This window comes from Triturus cristatus, chromosome 5_1 (genome assembly GCF_964204655.1).
Source record: "Triturus cristatus chromosome 5_1, aTriCri1.1, whole genome shotgun sequence".
In the NCBI taxonomy this organism is placed as follows: domain Eukaryota; kingdom Metazoa; phylum Chordata; class Amphibia; order Caudata; family Salamandridae; genus Triturus; species Triturus cristatus.
This window is the reverse complement of record NC_140587.1, coordinates 247,280,088-247,301,222: the sequence shown is the minus strand read 5'-3', so window position 1 is coordinate 247,301,222 and position 21,135 is coordinate 247,280,088. Positions and strand designations below refer to the sequence as shown.

General features: G+C 45.4%; 1 protein-coding gene across 4 annotated transcripts in view; it reads right to left on the bottom strand.

Annotated features, from left to right (window-relative positions):
• The window catches only part of ZFAT (zinc finger and AT-hook domain containing), a 1,096,910-nt gene that overhangs the window by 782,384 nt on the left and 293,391 nt on the right, over nucleotides 1-21,135 (bottom strand). For all 4 annotated transcript variants that reach the window (XM_085604879.1, XM_085604878.1, XM_085604880.1 and 1 more), the window contains one exon: nucleotides 16,897-17,067. In XM_085604879.1, coding sequence (XP_085461005.1) covers nucleotides 16,897-17,067 — 171 coding nt within the window. The remainder of the gene's footprint in view (nucleotides 1-16,896; nucleotides 17,068-21,135) is intronic.

The window sequence follows — 21,135 nt, the reverse complement described above, 5'->3', positions numbered from 1 at the left end:
ATGGACTTTGCCAAATCATAACACAACCCACCCACTTGGCAGGCCACACATTAGATGGAATTTTCACCAATAATGACAGGCTTGCTGTAAAAGATATTCAACGGGTCCCTTGGACGGACCACGCAGTAATCCTTTTTAAGGTGAATCTCCATCTATCCATAACGGGACGGAAATCTCGCCCTCGGCTGGTTAATACCCGCCCTTGGAAGGACATCCAAGGCATCGAACTAGCTGAAGCCTTGCTAGAGGGTACTCCCCACCCTAAGGATAGCAATGGCGGGGCTACTAAATTTGATTCCTGGATCAGTAAGGCAATAGACAAACTAGCCCCAGTGAAACTCACCCAGCCAAAAAAACGACTAGTGACTTCACCCTGGTACACAGGTCTTCCACTGTCCAGTATAGGTCTACTACGGCTTCACTATATTGTGTCTGGTTACCACCCTAAACTTCAGGAACCAGACCTCTAGTAGTGCACCACTTATTTACTTAGGTCCTGATGAAGTGCCATAAGACTCATAAGGAGCAATAAAGGCACGAAACATGTCGACCCATCACACAGCGATAGCCCTCTAGTAACATTGCATCCACGTAGGGCGTCCACTAACCTTTTAACTAAGCTGGAACTACCTGAACCATTAAAATTGTTTCTGAACAGGACTACTCCAGACTTATTTTAATATCCACTACCTGTGCACTACACTATCTTTGCACTCTTACCCGCATGCACCCCACGGCTTCTTCAAAAGATCTCTGCCAAAGAGCCCCATTTACGGTGAGCCCGTCGGGCATTGCAGCGCCGACCCGACGAGGAGCAAAGCCCAATGATGAAGCATGCCATCCTTCGTGGTGTGTGAGGGCATGACGAAGAAAGACCTGTCCTTCCCCTCTCCCCTTTAGGAACTCCATACCCCTTGTAGCTCAGTTTACTAGGAGCCTTGTGTGCAGGACCTGTTTAAATAACGGCTCCCGGTCCCACCTCCTCTTTTTGACGTCCCTAATTATTCTAACATTGTTTTGTCTAGAGCGCCCTTCGAAATCTTTCAGCTTAGCCCCTAAGAACTTAGTGGTTGTGCGTAGTTCCTTGACTTGTTTCTTCAAAGTCTTTGTATCAGTCTTAAGAGCGATGAGGGAGTCTTCTGCGTCTTATATCCGGGCACCCATGTTGCGAAGATCTGCTCTCACTGGTGTAATCCCTGTAGACTGAATACATTTTGGTCTCCAGGGAGCCTAGCACACCATGCATTGTCGCACGATATCTTTGAGTGTGAGTGTCTTGTCTTCAAGAGATGAATGGTCCGTAGAGGTCTGTGACTCTTCTGTCACGGCTGCAACATGCGAGTTTCTGGGAAGCATGAACTTGACAAATTTAGTTTGGTGTGCACCACAGGAGCCTCTGCCCCTAGTCATTGACGCAGGAGATGACTTCGCGGCGCTCCCCTGTGAAGCTAAATTAGGGAGGGTGGTTTGCCACAGTAATCACTGCTGTCTGCAAGTGGGTAGTCCCTTCTGAGGATCCTACCTGCGGCTTGTCGATTTTTCCACTGCTTGCCCCTTGGACTACTTGGGTCTCCCACTAGCAATCCCAAGGCTGCGGAGGAGGGAGAGTGTTGATGCTGCACTGAATTGCTTCCTTCACCTCGTTGTACATCTGAGAGGCAGTGGATACCAAGTTGGATGCAGAGTGGGAGGAAATGCTCACATATTTATCCAGTAGCCGCTTTCAGTTATCTGAGGGACCTCGTCTTAATGTCTTCCACCAGAGTGGTATGTCTGTGCTAAGGAGTCTGACCCCCAAATGGATAGTCCTCATGCAGGGGCCTCACATTGAGGTTGTTTCATTCCAGGGCCCTTAAATGGTGGTTGTGAGTGGTCATTGTCTTAGTTTTGGAAAATGCTGGAGCACCCTCCCTCCTCTGTACTGGAGAGCAGGCTGTAGGCCTTCATCTATGGCCTGATGGGACGCGTTTAACTCACTTACCCTTCTGGGCCCCGGTAATGCATGAGTGGTCACTGGTTAGGAAAGATTGCGCAGCTGGGCTGTTAATTGTGTCTGCACTCGAGCACTATTGAGTTTTTTTGCAGGTGGGTAAGCCGCTGGCAGCAAGCCACACAGGCCTGAGCTGCCAACGGGCAGCCCCACCCACTCCGCACTGCTTCGCAAGAGCATGCCGGCTTCTTACCACTGCTAGTGCCGGTCCGGTGGCAGTGCAGGTCGCTGTAAGGGTGGTACTTCACCCCCTTATATCAGAGGTAGCTCTACTCTGGCCATGTCACCTCCCTTCACTTGCGGCTGCTTGTGTGCACGAGGCTGATGCTCGGCACCGCCGCCCAGGCCCTGCCTCGTTATTAGGTGCAAAGTTGTCACCAAGCGAAAATAAGGAGTACTGGTGTCCCCGTGGCCAGTAGCCTTCAGCTCTTAGGCAATCCTGGCACGGAAGACTGATGATGTCACGGATATTAGGGGATAAGGCCAATAGGTGACGAGGGCCACCTTAGCAAGAATTGAGTTTCATCTATTGTGCTTCGGGTTGAGCCGGGTGTAGAATGCTGACTAGCTGGACGCATCGCTCGAGAGGATTTATCCCTGGACGCCTAGCAGAGTTTCACAACTTTGAGTACGTTCTGGCTGGATTTTGAACCCTAGTGAGTGCTGAGAATTATCTATTAATTGAACCTAGTTAGATTATACGTTGAGGATTGAGTGGCCTTGGCTTTGCAGGTGCCTCCCAGAATTTCCATTTAGCGGACTTGCGATTGTGCAAGCAATTTGATGTTTAATCCTCTCGGACAGATACACAATTAAAGTGCTTTTTTCCGTCTCCTCCCCTATTGCAAGCCCTGTTGAAGTGGAGAATATCAGATCTTAGCACCCTGAAGAAGGTGTTACCGAAACGCGCATCGGTGCAGACTATAGCAGAAACACTAGGTGATTTGATTAGATTATCTTAAGAAATTTCTTTTAAGACATATAATGGTGAAAAGCAAGATACGTTATCAGCTACTTGGTAGCTTTGTACTGTCTATTGCATTGAATGTGATGGGATTTCTATTTTCTATATATAGGTGAAGAACTTGCTTTTCTAATTATAGAATTGATCGTGCTTTCCTTGGAACTCAACTCTCGCTTACCCCTAAATATCCCCTGGATAGTACACCACTATCACCCCTGACCCCCTCACCCCTCCTTCCATCACCTACCCCTCCTGAACCCTACTTCACAATCCCAATGCTTAAAAACAATGCCTCATGGCAGAATTTCCACTCCGTTTCTGAACTGGAGTCCTCAACATCCTATCCAATCTTAAACCATCCTCTCACACTAAAGACCCCCTCCCATCTGCACTTGTCCAAGATCTAAAGCACGTCATTGTCCCCTATTGGACCAATATCGTTAATGCCTCCCTCTCAACAGGGAGAGCTCCTATCTCCCTTCAACTCGGACAAATCACTCCATCCCAAAAAACCCTAAGGCTGACCCTAACAACCTCCGTCCTATCTCCAACCAACCCCTCCTCTCCAAAGCCCTTGAAAAATGCGCCCTACTTCAATTGTACAAACACATTGATAGGTACAACCTACTAGACCCCCTTCAATCCAGCTTCCGCAAAGGTTGCAGCACTGAAACTGCACTGCTCAACATAGTCGATGACATCCACCTTGCCCTTGACAAGGGCGAGACCTGCCTACTCATCCTTCTCGACCTCACCGCTGCATTTGACACAGTTAACCACCCAACCTTACTCAATGCATTCAAAGATCGCTTCGGCCTTAATGGCACTGTCCTAAACTGGTTCAACTCCTACTTCCAACATAGAACCCAACAAATCAAAATTCAAAACTGCCTCTCTAGCCCAACATCTGTCTCCCTAGGTGTCCCACAAGGATCTATCCTCTCTCCTGATCTTTTCAACCTCTTTATGGAACCCCTCATACTCAAACAAGCCGGAATCAACTATCACCTGTATGCTGACGACACCCAACTGTACTATAAAATAAAATCACATTCTGATATCCTACAACTTAACACTGCACTAACTAAGATCCAAACCTGGTTCCACAACAACCGCCTCAAACTCAACCCTAACAAAACTGAAATCATCCTCTTCTCTCCCAAAAACAACCCTCTCCCCATTCAAACTTGGATCGCTGACCTTAATGCCCTAAACTGCTCTCTCTCCCTCGCCGAATCAGTCAAATCACTCGGCATCACCATCAACAATAAGCTAACGCTGAATTCCCATATAAAGAACTCAGCAAAAGGTGCACTCTTTACACTCCGGCATCTAAAAAAAAAATCAAACCTTTTATCCCAGCGGAAGATTTCAAATTAGTTATCCAATCTCTTGTCCTAACATAAATTGACTACGGTAATGCTCTTCTATCTGGAACACCCAAAACCCACCTTGCCCCCATCAAATCTGTCCTCAACCTTGCGGCCAGACTAACAACTAACTGTAAATGCTTTGACCATATCTCACCTGCCCTCAAGGACCTCAAATGACTCCCCATTGAAGGCAGATCCTCCTATAAAATTGCCTGCATTACACATAAAGTCCTCTATCAAAAGACTCCACTCTACCGCTCAACCAAACTCAATAAAGCTGGCTGCGCCCGAACGTTGAGAAGCACCAACTCTCTTCTCCTCATACCCCCACTATTAAAAAAAAAAACGCCTTCCAATCCCGCTCCTTCTCTGGCAAGGCCCCCAACATCTGGAACGCCCTCCCCAAAGACCTTCGATGTAACCCATCTTATGTCAGCTTCAAAAGAGACCTTAAAATACACCTTCTCACTAAATACTGGGGAACTTAATCAATTCCTTGCTCTCCGTACCGACTACTTCCCTTCCTCCTTCCTTTATGCAACTCCACCCTCTCGCACCTACACACCCCCATCCTGTCACCCTCCTCACCCCTCTCCCCTACCAGCCCTTTTCCCATCCCCCCTTCTTCTTCTACCCAATTCCCCCCCCCCCCACCCTACTATGTCCTACGAGCCCTCATTGGTATACTGTAATTCTGTTTATTATGTAACAACATATTTGTTCTTTTAATTGGTTTTGTCTATCCTCTCCTTCCCGATCTCACTACGTACTCTAAATTATTCTTTTTACTCTTCCAGACCACCTTGTATAATTTGTTTCTCTCTTAACAATTGCTGCTTTTTCTTCTTTATAACTATGCAAAGGTAAAGCGCTCTGATACCCTTGGGTGAAGCTAGTGCTATATAAAACCTTCAAAATAAATAAATAAATTGGCATTTGAACTATAAGATATTTAAATTCTAGGAGCTACCTTTCGTTTTTTGTTGCTAATATCCCTGTATATATTTATTTTGGGTATGTTGGATGATAGAGGCATGTGTATGAGTGGAGAGATTGCAGAGATATTTTAATGAGGATTTTTTTGACTGTTGGGGGTTCGGGAGATCAATATTTATTATTTTTTCTTTGATTATTGATTGTGGTGTTGAAAAACTGAATTATATATAATAATTTATGTATTTTTGATTAATACTACATATACAAGCAAATCGAATTATATTCTTTCATCAAATATATAGATATCAGATTTGTGTCTGGTGCTAACATTAATAGCTGGGTCAAAATGAGGAATGACTATCCCAGTTAACGCCGAGATATTGCGCCTCATGTATGAGTTTGGGCTGGGTAGTTTGTTTGTACTTTAATTGGCCACTTTAGCAAGCAGCCATCTTGATCGGCGGTTAGCCACATCCTGACTGTTTGCATTCTTGGTCACGGAGAAGGCCTTTCACCTGTTGGAGAGGCCTTTGCTATTTGCACCACTATGGAGATTGGGAATAAGCACTAATATTCTGGGAATTTTAAAACGTATGTTGAGCCCACAGCTACAGTGAGCATTAATGGATGCATATCATTGGCATTTCTCGCGTATAGAGGCACGCAGCAGGGCTCTCACCACTCCTCTTCGGCCTGGCTGCAGAGCCTTTGGCAACATGGCTGCATAAAAAGCCATTGGTATAGGAACCTTGCCTTCCCACAAAAGCGAGTACTCTTGTCATTATAAGCAGATGACGTGATGTTTGTTAAAAACCCGGAGTTTAACTTAATGGCAATTGTTGACAACATAGCGACATTTAGGGCCCTGTTTGGTGTAAATAATAACGGGGACGAGTCAGTGATGTTTTCCCTTACAGAAGCTTCCATCAAACAGCGAATTGATTGCCCCCTATGTTAGTGCGACAGCTCAGTCAGATATCTGAGCATACAAGTACACAGAAATAAATTGAGGGTCGCACACGATAATTAAGACCAGATGATGAACAGATTGAGCGAATAGGTAGAGCGATGTATCAAAATTCCCATTATCCATGGCAGAGCAAATAGCCCTAATTAAAATACTAATACTTCCCCAACTGCTCTATTTATTCAACAACACACCCATTTCCCTAGGCATACCCTTCTTGGCAAAGCTACAATCACTATTCAGAAGACTATTCTGGAGGGGTAAATGCCTGAGACTTAAATGAGAAACCCTTGTGTTTGTCTGGGGAGGGTTTGAGAGTGCCAGATATGGCATGAAATTATCAAACCTCCCAGTCACACTATGCAGTCTGTTGGTGACACCCCAAAAGTAGAGCATGACACTTGCCGATAGAAAGAGATAAGCTGGAAGAAGGGACACTAACAACTAATGTAGCTGTCCCCTTGCCTAGACTCACACAGCAGACTATGTGTTCCACTAACTGGTCACTAGGGACCATGAGAAGCTATGTGGATACTCCCAGATATACTCTCCAGAGAAATCACTAATTCATAATCCTGCGCTTCCACCCACGCTGGATAGGGGAGTGAAGATTCTATGTCAGGACTGGAGGCGAGGATTATGCCTTCTTCCTTCACTTTATTCCACAGCACCATGAAGGTAAACAAAAGACTACATTTCCCATGAACCATAGGGAAAGAGTAGTAAAAAAAGACAACATGGCAACAACCAATCAACAAAGAGCATCAACGTCCAATCCACAGCGAGAGTGTCCCACATAGTCCTTTGCTAGTGTCCACTCTTCCTCTTTCTTCGCTGCTCAGCAGCAAGTACCCTTCAGTTCTTTTTCTCTGTGTAGTGCTTAAAGGGTTCTTGTGGTAATTCAATGCTAGCGTTTCATGTGATAATTGTTTCAAGTAGATGATCTTGTGATTGCTGTTACTTTATTGGTATTGCTGTGAGAAGTTTGTTACTTCATGTGTAATAGTCGCGCTTCGGCGCTGTTTCCTCCTCCCATTTTTCTAAGCTTCTCGTGGTGACTCGTTGTCGTTCCGCGCTCCGGCGCGTTTGTTAGTTTATTTACGGACGCCGCGGGGTCGAGGTTCTCCTCGTCCCTACGCGGCGCGTCGCTGGCTTGCTCTTGGTCCTCCCGCCCCTAGAGGGCGCTGGTGGTCGCGGAGGGCGCGTTGCGGGGTTTGATTCTCTTCAGAGAATTCAAACACCGCGCGCGCCATTCCCGAAGAGCCCGGTCTGAGGCATACGCCCGCTTGAGGGTCTGTACCGGCGATCGGCGGCAAAGTTAACCCGCGATCGGCCGTATTTGATGCATTACGCTCTGTTCGCCCAAAGAGCAGTTGACGAACAGAGTCTGGTATCCTGCTCACAGAACGCCTCGTTAGAGGTCTTGTACTTTTCCCTGCCCAGGGATTCTTAAAGGGACCCAGCCCAGACCGGTGAGCACCTCTTGGCATAGGGGTGTGTGTAGTTTTGTATATTTTTCTTGTTGCCAGCAGTGGTCCCTGGGGGCTTGTTTCCCTGTAATATCGCGGCTCTTCAGCTGCGCAACTGATTTGGCTGACACCTAGCCTCTTGTTCAAGGCCTGTTCAGGGCTGTTACGTTGCACTCCGCTATCTTTGCTCATGGAGTATTACGACCAATTCCCGGAAGAGGAAGACCCTCTTGCGGAGATGCCCTGGGGGGATGCATTTTATGATGAGGTAGATTCCTCCATTTACCAAGCCGTGGGTCAGGTTATTTCTCACCTTGAAGACAGGCTTTCGCAGCAGATAAATGAGGCGTTTTCTCGCCTGGAACACCGCATGGGTTCCCAAGCTGCCCTACCTACTCCCTCGGTTCCCCTTCCCACAGGTTCCCCTCCGAGTAAGCGCCCTCGGGTGCCTGGAGTGGATTGCGAGGCTTTTGAACGGTTGCGACAAGCTTTCCTCGACAATCAGGCGGTACAGCCAAGGGTCGTTTCCCCCCTCCCCCCTCCTGCCCCTAGGGATGTGGATCAGGGTACGTCAGGCGATCTAGACTCAGATCCCGGCCCTTCCAGGCCGTGGCTTCCTTCTCACCCTACTGTTCCCCCCTCGATTACCTCAGACATGTTGGATCCGAATGAAATTGTTCATCCCCGCTCTTTGGAGTGGGTCCCCGGGGATAAGGTGGCGGCTTATGTGGCGGAGCACATCCGTCGGCCCTTAGAAAAGGAAGTCCGTAATTGCTTGCGGGCGGAGTGCCCTCGACCCTCACTGGAGGGTAAGGTAGCTCTCACCCCCGAAATTGACCCCAGGATGTTCACCTTTTTACAAAAATTCATCCGAGACCCCAAAAAAGGGATTGATAGGTCCTGGAGGGCCTGCCAGGACAAGCTCCTGGACGCCTTAGGACCGGCTACCAAGATTTTAGATATGGCTGAAGAGGCCAAGGAGTCAGGCTCTATTATTTCCCCGGAAACCCTCTCCAACTGGGCTCAAAGGGTGGTCATATTTCTGGGCAATGCCAATTGCGCTCTTTCTACCGAGCGCCGCAGGTCTCTCCTCATAAAGATTGATCCCAAATTAGGAGACCTAGCGGATTCCGAAGCTGGCACCGTGGCTCAGGGTGGCCTGTTTGGCGAGCCTTTCGTGAAGGAACTGGGCAAGTTCGTGAATACCTTCACTTCCCTCGATAGGGCACAATCCACCATCAAGAAAGTTTTTCCCAGTGTTTTTCGCGGGGCCGGTCGAGGCAGGGGCCGCTCGGCCGGTCGAGGTCACCAGCAGGGTAACCAGAGAGGCTCCGGTCAGTCGCAGGACCAGTCACGATTTGGGAACTTCTACCCTACCAGAGGCCGCAGAGGCAAAGGAAGAGGATTCCGCGGTGGATCCACCGCCTCCAACTCCGGTGAGTCTTCTCATTTTTTCCCCATCAAAGATAGGGGGGCGGTTGCAAAGTCATTTTCAGGCTTGGTTGTCCCTAACACACGATGTTTGAGTTCTCCAAACAGTGAGGGGGTTCCATATAGAATTCACAGGGTTCCCGGTTCAGCGGGCAAGTCCCCGTCCCATTCAGTTTTCAGCTCCGGACGTCACCCTAGTGGACAAGGAGGTCGCATCCCTCCTACTAAAGGGCGCCATTCTTCCCGCCATCCGCCATTCCAGAGGTTTTTTGAGCAATATCTTCTTAGTGGACAAAGCAGACGGCGGCAAGAGGCCCGTCATCAATTTAAGCGAGTTCAACGAATGGCTGGTTTACCACCATTTCAAAATGGAGGGGATTCACCTCCTGAGGGATGTTTTACAACCCTGCGACTGGATGGTTCGCCTGGATCTCAAGGACGCCTACCTGGTAATCCCGATTTTTCCTCCGCACAGGCGGTTTCTCCAGTTCTCCTGGCGCGACCGGGTTTACGAGTTTGCTTCCCTCCCGTTCGGCCTCTCGTCCGCTCCGTGGTGCTTCACCAAGGTTCTCAAACCGGTGGTGGAGTTTTTGAGGGCAAGAGGGGTCAGGATGATTGTGTACTTGGACGACCTCCTTTTGATGGCCTCTTGCCCGCGCCAACTGGAAGTCCAACTCCGGATGACGGTGAACCTCCTTCAAGATCTTGGGTTTGTCATCAACCAGAACAAATCTCTCTTACATCCGACCCAGTCGCTTACCTTTCTGGGATTCATGATCGACTCACCGTAGTCCACTCTCAGCCTTCCGGCCAAGAAGATCTCCAAGATCAGGTACGAGTTGCGTCGTGTCCTGGCCAGACATAGAATCTCCCTCCGTCAGCTCGCCCGTGTGGTCGGTCTCCTGTCAGCCTCCATTCAGGCCATATTTCCAGGCCCGCTTCATTACCGGGCTTTACAGTGCCTAAAGGCTTACTTTCTCAGGAAAGGTTTCCCTTATTCGCACACGGTGGCTCTCACCCCAGAGGTGAATGCCGAGATCCAGTGGTGGCTGGACCATATGGAGGCCTGGAATGGCCGAGCGATTTTCGGGTCCGCCCCGGATCTGGTAATCGAATCAGACGCCAGCCGGTTGGGCGGCTGGGGTGCACGCTGCGGGGAGTTAACCACAGAAGGTTTGTGGTCTCCAGACGAACAGAAGTTACACATAAATTGTCTGGAACGTTTGCTGTACGGTGCTGGACGAAAGACTTGGTGCGGTCGTGTGTTCTGCTCAAAATGGACAACATTTCCGCAGTCAGATATGTAAACCATCTGGGGGGAACCAGGTCCAAAGCTCTCTCGGATCTAGCGGCAAGTTTCTGGCAGTATTGCCTGGAAAGCCAGATCTCAGTCACGGCAGAGTATCTCCCCGGTCGAGACAATTTGGAGGCGGACTTCCAATCCCGCCATTTCCGGGACTCCAGCATGTGGATGTTGGACTCGGACATCTTTGTGGCTCTGAACGAGCTCTGGGGACTGTTTTCAGTGGATCTGTTTGCGTCCAGACTGGACCACCAGATTCCTCAGTTTTTCAGTTGGAGACCGGATCCGTTGGCGGCAGCCACGGACGCGTTCCTGCAGGATTGGAGCGTGGAGCGGGGGTACGCGTTCCCCCCGTTCGCAATGATCACGCACTCTTCGGCGCAAGTTCGCAGGCAGAAAGCAGACCTGGTGATGGTCACTCCCCTATGGAGGTCGCAAGTGTGGTTTCCAGTTCTTCTGGAACTTTCCTGGGATTTTCCAATCCTACTCCCCCAATTCCCCACTCTTCTCACGAATCCCGACGGGGGTCCTCACCCGCTAGTGTCAGCAGGATCACTGTTTCTCATGGTGTGGCGGATTTCCGGGGTAGATGGGAAACCCCAGGACTTTCGCGAGCGGCTGAGAGCCTTATTTCAAAGGCCTGGGCGGACAGCACAGTTAAAAGATACAAGTCCGCGTGGAACCGGTGGGCCAGTTGGTGTATGCGACGGGGTTACGATCCCTTGGGCGCAGACGTGGTTCAAGTGGTGAATTTTTTGGCCCAACTAGCTTCTGAGGGTTTGGCCTACCGGTCCCTTAATACCTTTAGGTCGGCTATTACGTCGGGCCACACCCCGGTTAATGGAACGCCTATAGGGGAACACCCCTTGGTTTGCAGGTTGCTCCGAGGAGTGCGGCTTTCGTTACCTCCGGAACCTCGTTACTCCGCTTTGTGGGACATGAATCTGGTCCTTAATCTTTTTCTCTCTTGGCAGCCTAACCAGTTTCTTTCTCGGAAGGAGCTTTCAGCAAAATTGGCAATGCTCCTTTGCTTGATCTCTTGCAGGAGAGTATCGGATGTGCGGGCCCTGGATATTTCTGGAAGGATGTTCACCCCTGACGGGGTAACCTTCACCCTTTTACGGCGTACTAAGTGCCATACTAGGATAATCTCGTACCCGGCGTTCCCGGACTCACCAAAGTTATGTGTGGTTAAGTGCCTAAAAGCTTACGAGGAGATGACGGAAGAGTTCCGTCCCCCAGGAGAACGCCAGTTGCTCATTGCACTCCGGGAACCCTTTAAAGCGGTTTCCTCACCCACCATTGCCAGATGGGTCCGGTGGGTGATGCAGGAGGCTGGAATAAGCCTTCGGGACTTTGGAGCGCACTCTGCTCGCGGAGCAATGGCGTCTAAGGCGTTTGGCCTGGGTGCGCGCCTTGAGGATATCCTCAATGCTGCAGATTGGTCCTCGGACTCTATGTTTAAGAGGTTCTATTTCAAGCCAGTCCTGAATATAGCTCAGCTGGTTTGTGGGCAAGCTTTGAACAAGCATAATCCTCGCCTCCAGTCCTGACATAGAATGAAAAATTTCCTAGCTAACGGAACGGAACGTTTCAATTCTATTAAGGACTCGGAGGCGAGGATTATCCCGCCCGTCACTCCTGGAGGAGATCCCTCCCCGTATGACAGTAAGTAGACGTTTTCCAGTGTTGATTGACGCTTTACTGACGTGTGTAACCTGTCTTGCTCCATAACAGGGTTCCATTGTGTTTCATGGAGTAATACGTCTCTGTTATTTGCAGGTTCAGACGCTCAAAAACAGGATATTTGAAGAGTGCAGATCAGCTGTCGTCGCGCTCCGAAAGAGGAAGAGAGGACACTAGCAAAGGACTATGTGGGACACTCTCGCTGTGGATTGGACGTTGATGCTCTCTGTTGATTGGTTGTTGCCATGTTGTCTTTTGTGACTACTCTTTCCCTATGGTTCATGGGAAATGTAGTCTTTTGTTTACCTTCATGCTGCTGTGGAATAAAGTGAAGGAAGAAGGCATAATCCTCGCCTCCGAGTCCTTAATAGAATTGAAACTTTCCGTTACGTTAGCTAGGAAATTTTTCATTAGTCTATTAAAATCTGGTATGCGGACAGTGACAAAGCTCTTTGTGGCTAATGAGTTTATAATCATGGAACAGCTCCTGGTGAGAGAGAGATGACTCCCATAGACATGTTTGACTCCTTTAGGCTGAGACACGCAGTGCTCACAAGACAGCCTTCATTCACGGATGAACTACCAGAATTTACCCCAATCACGCAGACGCTCAGGGAAGCACATGGTAAAGGTTTGACACGGATAACCTTACTGTAGCAATGAACAGAATACTAGATAAATGGGAGGCAGACCTAGGAGAGCCGATAGAACCAGAAGTGTGGACAATGCTGCTAGCAAACTAAGATGGTCGCTATTAACCACAGACATCGGTTAATATACTTTACATTTCTCAATACACTAGACAGCTCTCACAGTTTCCTGCACAAATCTGATCCCAAAAACCCTGGTAATTGCTAGAAGTCTGGATTTGGTCATGCAGACTTCTTTCCACCTGGGCTTGCCAAGTCCTCTTGTGCTATGTACCGAAAGGAAGTTGCGAGGATTATCAGGGAGATAGTAGAGAACGCATTAGAAAGTACCTTACATTTACAGCTCCTGCGGTATGCTAAACATTCCCCAGAGGGCTAGAAGGGTGTTGGCGACTTTGCTCTTGTTGGCAAAACATTGGATGAGGGGCACACTGCATACAATCCAGACTAGGTTGAAAGACGTTGCCAAGTGAGACAGTGGCATTTGACTTGGTGGAGATGCAAACACCACAGGCCAGGCCCCGAGATATATAAGCGATCCCTTATACAAAATGTATCTCAGCAATAAGGTAAGAATTAACCCCCGACATAACTTAGAGAACCAGTATGATTGAACTTAGCCGGCTCCTCTAAGAAATATCAGTACTACTGCTGCTAATGCGTTATTATGCTATGACCAATGTATACAAAGAGCATGAAATACATAGAGCCATGACGTTGCCATGAGGTTAAATACACTGTATATACTCTGCAGCAGACTGCCGCTTTTGTGTGCGAAAAGGTGTGTAGACAAGGCTGTTTAATATTGGTTGTAACCTTCAGGTTGGCCTTCACAGACACTCTTGTTTATTTTAATCAAAGAAAAATATAAAAATAAAAAAGTATGGTGGATGGTTGCTGGTTTTTAATATTAGGACATGCCAGTGCACCAATTGTTAAACAGTACCTCAAAGACAATTGGAACAGGTACGATTTTTGGGGTTCACAGTATATGACTTGAGCTAAGATAATTCTGTGAGTCCACTTTAGAAGGGGTTCCAAACTGTAAATACCACTGAAATCCTTTCTAAAGTAAAACGACTGGTTGGACATTGAACATTATTTTTGTGTGTTGTGAAGCTCCACTACATACAGAGCTTAAAGGGGCAGTTTGCCACCAATTTGAGAGTCCGAGAAAATAGGCACCGGGACACCAATGTTAAAATGGCCTATTAACACAATTGTTGACCAGTAACTTTGCATTGCCTTTGGACCATCCAAACCAGACTTCTCTCATCCTTGTTCACAAAATATCGATTGGACAAGCTCAGTTGTTCACTCCACAGCTGTAGTTACACATTTACATGTTTCTGTAACTATTTGAAAATGCGATTGTCAAAACTGGGAGAAATACCATTGGATAAGCTTTACCCCTGACGCACAGAATCGTAACACATTTTCCCTAAGTATTTTTCAAACAAGTTTGGCAGATAACCACAAGGTCCATTTCATTTGAGGCCTGTTTTTGTCATTTTGACCTTGAAATGTTTTACACTCTTGGGTTCTATACATCTGGTAATTGAAATTCTGGGAAACTGGTCAATTAATTAGCCCCTGTCTACATGTGCTATGCCATAAAATGGAAAAAGGTGCGCGTTTCAATTTGGAATAGTTGGTAACTTGGCAAGACAACTATAATGTACACAAACGACGGGCAGCTGCACATAGTACAACTACAGAAAAAGGCAGCATGTGCATAGCAATAGTCTATAAGCCTGGGTATAAAGAAAAAGGAAAACCATTTTTGTAATTAAATAACTAGATCTGGCACCTCGTAAATCGGATGTAAAGTGTGCACAATCATTTTAGATGAGTGAGACAAAGTTCAGATGTGAAAAGTAAGCTTAAAGGGGATATACTTTCCACTGAGGTATATTTAAAACCTTGGATGACATGCAGCAGCCACCCAATTTTTATGTACATCATTTTGGCATAAATCTATTTTTCTAAACTTTGTTATGAAAATGCCAAAAGTTTCAAAACAACAGAGGTAAATAAGTATGATAAAATCAGAGAAAATATTGGATTTTAATTTATGCACCCCACGTTTTGTCAGTCATACTGTCTACCTGAAATATGTTTGCTGTTAGTAAAAGGCCTAATCCCTTTTCCAGCAGAATCACCGAACAAGTAATTGCTCCCCCGACTGCCCCCACCCCCTCACACCTCACTACCTCGGAAGCACTGTGACCAACTGCTGAGCCAGAAAGGCTTGCTGTGGGTGGAGTCTAGCAAAGAACTACCCCTAACACAGGCAACATCTCCCTATCACTAGAAGCAATTAAATGTGTGCCTTTTAAGTAGAGGAGGAATTATTTATTATAGACGGTAAATTAAAGGTATTGAGAATTTCTGTAATCCTTTGGAGAAAGGATTGGACTGAACTTTGGCATTCGGAAGAAGCTTAAGAGGAGTTTAGGGGAAGCTTGTGTCTGATACACAGTGGTACCATTGACTCTGGTTTAGATTCTGCAGTAAAACGCCCGTCAAAAACAGTAACTGGGTCACACTCTGGTAAACCTGGGTGTTGGAACTGCAAGAACTTTAGTTTTATATACTTAGGGGTTGCTGACAGCCACAACCTGAGTCTGCCTTTTAAAATCGGCTGTAAGGGCAGGGTTGAGTGACCAGAGGGAGAGAAGAAAACGTCTGTTGAAAGCATGTCGGAGGTGGGAGATATAATAGTATCTACCTTTTATCTTGAGCCTTCAAGACTATCAAACACGGACCAACAAAGCTAGCTTCTCTCTTACCCACAAAGATAATATTATCCAGGACATCTGCCTGTAGACGTTCCTAGAGACAGAGAGTTGTTCCTGTCTGGAAGGCTTCGAGCAGACTAGTGGCAACTGGACATTCTTGTGCCAGCCCATGTGAAATGTGCCCCCCGCATCAGATGAGTAGAGAAGGCACCTTGGCCATAAGGAGTTGGAAAGGTTATGAAAGTAACTCAGGGACCAATTGCAACCAGACCTTTTCCTGCAGATCTATTTAAGGGTTCTGAGGGCGTTTCTTACAATTTGTACCCGGTGCCTTCAGAATAAGAGTATTTTGAAAGTCTAAAGTCTTTTAGAGCACCAAGTACGAAGCTACAGAACCTTTTCTGAAAGATTTAGTATAATCATTTTTCTTCTCTGGAGACCTGGGGCACGTTGACAAGGTTTTTGAAAGAAGACAGGACCTCACAAGCTATGTTTTTCAGATCGTCCCAAGCTAATATTTGGAACTGGTAGTGCAAGGCTACTGTGGTACTGAGAAACAATGTATAAAAGTCAGAGGAAAATAGATTCCAGTCATTTACGGTTGGCAGGAATTATAAAACGGGGGTGAGTGAACAGGGGTCCAATGAAAGAGGATTCAGACAGAAAACCAGAGGACATCTGTACCAGTGGTAGTTTAAAATAACAAGGTCTAAGAAGCAACAGATGTTCTTCCCAATAGACAGTGGCAGTTGTCCGGTAGTTGTCTAGGCTAGAAAAATCAAATAAAGGTATCCCCAAACATTTAAATACTATTATCTTTATTGAGACTAGGATGAAATAAAAACTGAATGTACAGCAGATAAACAGAGCTTCTATAAACTGAATTCTGTTTGATGGTAGAAAAAAATGAAGTGATGTGGATGTGGGCTGCCCTGATCTTCTAATGAATGTTCACAAGAACAGCTGCTGAAGGTGATATTACTTTTTGGTATGTGCTATTTTAGTAGATCTGGCTTGTATTGCCAGGCATGCTGACTCCTCTAAACTACGACATCTATTTATAAATAACACAAAATAATCCACCATTATGGTTTCTCTGTGAAATCAGTTTGTTTAAAAAGATTTATGAAGATTATTAATCCAAAATTATCCTTTGTTACATGGGTGGGAAATTATAATGGAAAATTTATTTTCCTTAATGATCAACTTGACATTGCAACAGTATTTGTAACAAAAACGTAAAACTTGGAGAAACACTCCCTTACTAGCAGAGCACTGCACTGTCCTTTAAGGTACGTGTTTTGTGATCATTTACAAACTAATCTAAGTACAATTTTCCAACATCGTCTGCACTAATTGGACGTGGATGAAAATTTGAAACATTACCTTCTGTGCTTTTGTTGCCACTGGTGGGGGTCAAGAGAGGTCTCAATGGGATCACAATTTCATCAGCCCTAAGTTCTTCTTCAGCATGTTTCTCTAACACGTGTGACAGGAGTTCCGACTGATTTGGAGAAAACAAGTTGCAAAGTTTGCACATGAAGATGGAGTAATTCACTAAAAAACAAAGAATTATGAAAAAGTTAGTATTTAAGGATCTCAGAATGCTACTGTGACCACAAATTTCCCAATGTCAACAGAAAATACCTCAAACATCATACAAAAAGGGAAAGCTATTACAACACGTTTTTAATTATTACAATAATTTAAAAAGTTTTTCCAAAACTAAGAATCATCAGCATTTATGCTAGCCTTTGCTAGATATGATGTCATTAGTGACGTAGATACAAAAGGTATGCTGTTCCTAATATTGAGACAAGGAAAAACTGGTTTTATGTGGTCATGAAGTGTAGGAGGATGAGAGTTCCTCCTCCTGGAATATAGGGCCCTCACACACCTGGCAAGGTGTCATGCTTCATCATATGGGCTGCTCCTCGTTAGGTCGGTGCTGCAATACCTGACAGGATCCTTATGAGGGGCTCTTTGGCGGAGATCTTTTATTCCAAATGTCGTTTGGTGCCGTGGGAGTGAGGGGCCTAATTTGTGTAGATGAAAGCGTGGAGGTGTATAACATGAAAGACATTTTAAAACAGGTAAGGGAGTCCCAGCGAAGACTATTTTAATTAATGGGTCTCCCACCCTGATTAAAAGAAACAAAGGCGCATGTCTGAGATTATGTCTTAAGTAGGGCACTCTATTGTGCGGTCAACATGTTTCTCGCCTGGTAGTTGAACAATCTGGTGTTCGTCAGGACCTAATAAAATCAAATCTATCTACACGTGGGTGGTTGTATGGTGTGATCTACCCTTTTAAACCAACCTAACACATGCTATGTGTAGTACCTGCTAGCCTATGACCAACCCTAGTTGGGTTTCTCTATCTACTTCATCGATACCCGGCAGATATCTCACAAGGAATTTCCTTGTGTGGTTTTGCAAACTCTGCAAAAGGCCGGCCGACCTACCCTCTTCTTCTGTTAGGGCATGTATGCTGGACCTGTCTAAAAAGCCCTCAGTCCCTCCTTTGTGATTGGCCATTACTGATGAGACCGGAGTTTAGTAAGGCAGGACTCATGCTAGTGTTTGATTACATATTCCAGTTGGTAAGGCGTTATATAATAAATAAATATACCTTTTGGTATATTGCAAGTAACCAACATGGCAGAAAGCTGACTTCCTTTATAATGTCATGGACATCCATGGTGACTTGAAATATACCTTTAATGTAGGGCAAATGGTTATTTAATTCCTTAAAATACATGGTCACACCATCAGCCTTCCCACAAACCATTAAAATCTTTGGTATCCTTGCTCATTTATGTTCATTGTAGACATGAAGAAAAAAAGCAAAATTAAACGCACCAAAAAGCAGTATTTTGTGAAAAAGATGACAGAATCATTTTAATGGAAACCAGACTTTAAAATGCTGTCACTTAGAATGTGTAAAAATAGGCAGAGATTCTATCTTTCCAGTAATGCCCAACAGCATGGAAAAAAATAACGTATCACCTTTAAAAGTTCCATTTTCCTTTGTTTTAACTGCAGCTGTAATGATGCTACGTGAATTGCCTTTCACCTTATAAAAGGCTTTGGCAGCGGGCAACTGTAATTATTTATTACAGCTGAGAAACTATGTAATTTCTTTATTACAGATAACTAGATACTTGTGATACCTTTCTTAATGTATAGATGGTAGTATTCATGGTATGCTCTTGAGCACATAAATCTGCACTTTTTAAAATCTACATATTTGCACCTGTATTGATTCCAGTCATCAAGAGGACACACAAAAGGGCTAGAATACAGTGTTCAATAATTAAATTAGAAATTCATGTTTCCCTCTTGAGCAAATATAATATCCAGAAGCTATATGTAACTTTTGCTAAAACAAATACATTTGACATTCAAATGTTGGATCACTTTTCTGCATTTTTGTTTTATACCTGATCATGAAATATTGTTTACAATCCACCAAGTACACTGTACATTAATAAAGATGTTCAACAGAGGCACCCATACCTTGAAAGCCCCTGCCTATTTTTCAATCAGAAGTGTATTTGGTGTCAACAGCATTCATTTGGAAGTTCAAGTAATACTATTCTGGAAGCTGTGCCAGGGAGAGCAAGTAGGTGGGCAACAGTAGACAGGAGATGGACCACTCGATGGAGCCACTGACCAAACCCTTCCTTCTTTGGCTGTGGTTGCTGAGAAATAATTGGATCCATAGTAGAGTACAAATAACAAATGGTCCTAGACTCGAATGTATGACGTTACAATGCAAACATTTACAATGCATGCCTTTACAACGCAGTTTTTACATCTCAACATCGCATGCCATCACAACGCATTTTTAGAAACTACACTTACAACGCATTCAATTACATCGCATTATACGATTACAACGCATACCATTGCATTTAAGGTAAGTGTTGGATAGTGTAGTGGTAAAAATTACTATTCCCACTCCAGTGAGTGCAACAGTAGGGTAAGTGTTGGATAGTGTAAGGGTAAAAACTATGCGTTGTAGTGGTATGCATTGTAGTGACATGCGTTTTAATGACACGTGTGGTAGTGACATGCGATGTAATGGCTGCGTTGTAATGGCATGCGATGTAAAGGATGTTGCGTTGTAATGACTGTGTTATAAAGGTAGTGCGATGTAATGATTGCGTTGTAAAGGTTGTTTCCCTCTAGACTCACTTAGGGCCTCATGTAGGAAGCCAAATACCGGTCGGTAACGGCCGATTTTCGGTAATTATACCGTTACCGACCGGTATTTTGGCTTTTGAGATGTAGGGGGAGAATTTCATGATTCGGTATTTACCGAATCGGTAAAATTACCGAATCGGTAATATTACCGATTCGGTAAATTGACCGATTCGGTAAATACCGAATCATGAAATGAGATGTAGGGGGAGTGTGTGGTGGGTGTGGGGATTCGTTATTTACCACCAACTAAAGGTTGGTGGTAAATGACGAATAGGTGAAAAAAAGCATTTTTGTGCACGTTTAAGTGTGCAATGTGGCAGACATACATGCCCTTAGGGCATGTATGTGCGCCACATGTGCACACATGGCCGAATCAGGGGTGCAACAGGGTGTCAATGTGACACCCTGCCACCCTTGTATGTGCTCCCCCATTACCGAATCGGTATTTACCGATTCGGTAATGAGGCATACCTTCCCATCAATGGGAAGGTATGCCTCATTACCGAATCGGTAAATACCGATTCGGTAATTACCGAATTTTTCCGATTCGGTAATATTTACCGACTCATTACCTACATTGCATTTACCACTTCATAAATACCGAATCGGTATGATTCGGTATTTATGAAGTGGTAAATGCCAGCCCACCTACATAAGGCCCTTAGTGCACATCAAGTCAGAGATGTTCACAATTCTAGTACAATTTGTTGCTTAAAATAATCAGCACATGATAATTACTATACGTCATAATATTTTAAAATATGCACCATGAAAAAGCACTCACTTTTTTCCAGTTTTCTTTTTAAATAAACTACAAAGGTAAAGAACATTACCAAATATATACCATTTTAGAAGGTTGCCAGAAAGGAGAGAGGGGGTGTAAAGAAATGGTGCTCGTGTGAAAAGAAAAGACTTCAGAGTGGAGATAATTAAACGGGAATGATTGGAACAACTTTACAGTCACACTGGTTTTTAGTAGAACATACACCGGTGTATTACGGCATGTCCATAATACATCGTTATGTCATCATTTTTATACAGCTTTTAGTTGCAGAGAGTCATCATCTGTTTGTTGGACGGGGTAGTAGGAAATATGGTACAGACCCAGATTAGGGGCATGTGTCGACGTTTTGACCCAACTTAATGCGTAGGGGGTAGTTCTAAACCTCCGCTCGCGGGTCTTCTTCGGGACAAGGGATTTGCGGGAGGCAAACTATTTCAGGAGCCTGTAATTATCAGACCTGGTCACAGCTCCCGGGAAAGGGTACTCCGCATGACAGCGCGGTATAGAGCGCTTAACAAAACATCCCATCCAATGAGATGTTTGAAGGGTATCCAAAACCCAATATAAATCCAAAAAAAATCACAGCACAGCCGTGGTACTTACTTAGAATTCAAAGGCTAACAGCGTTCCTTC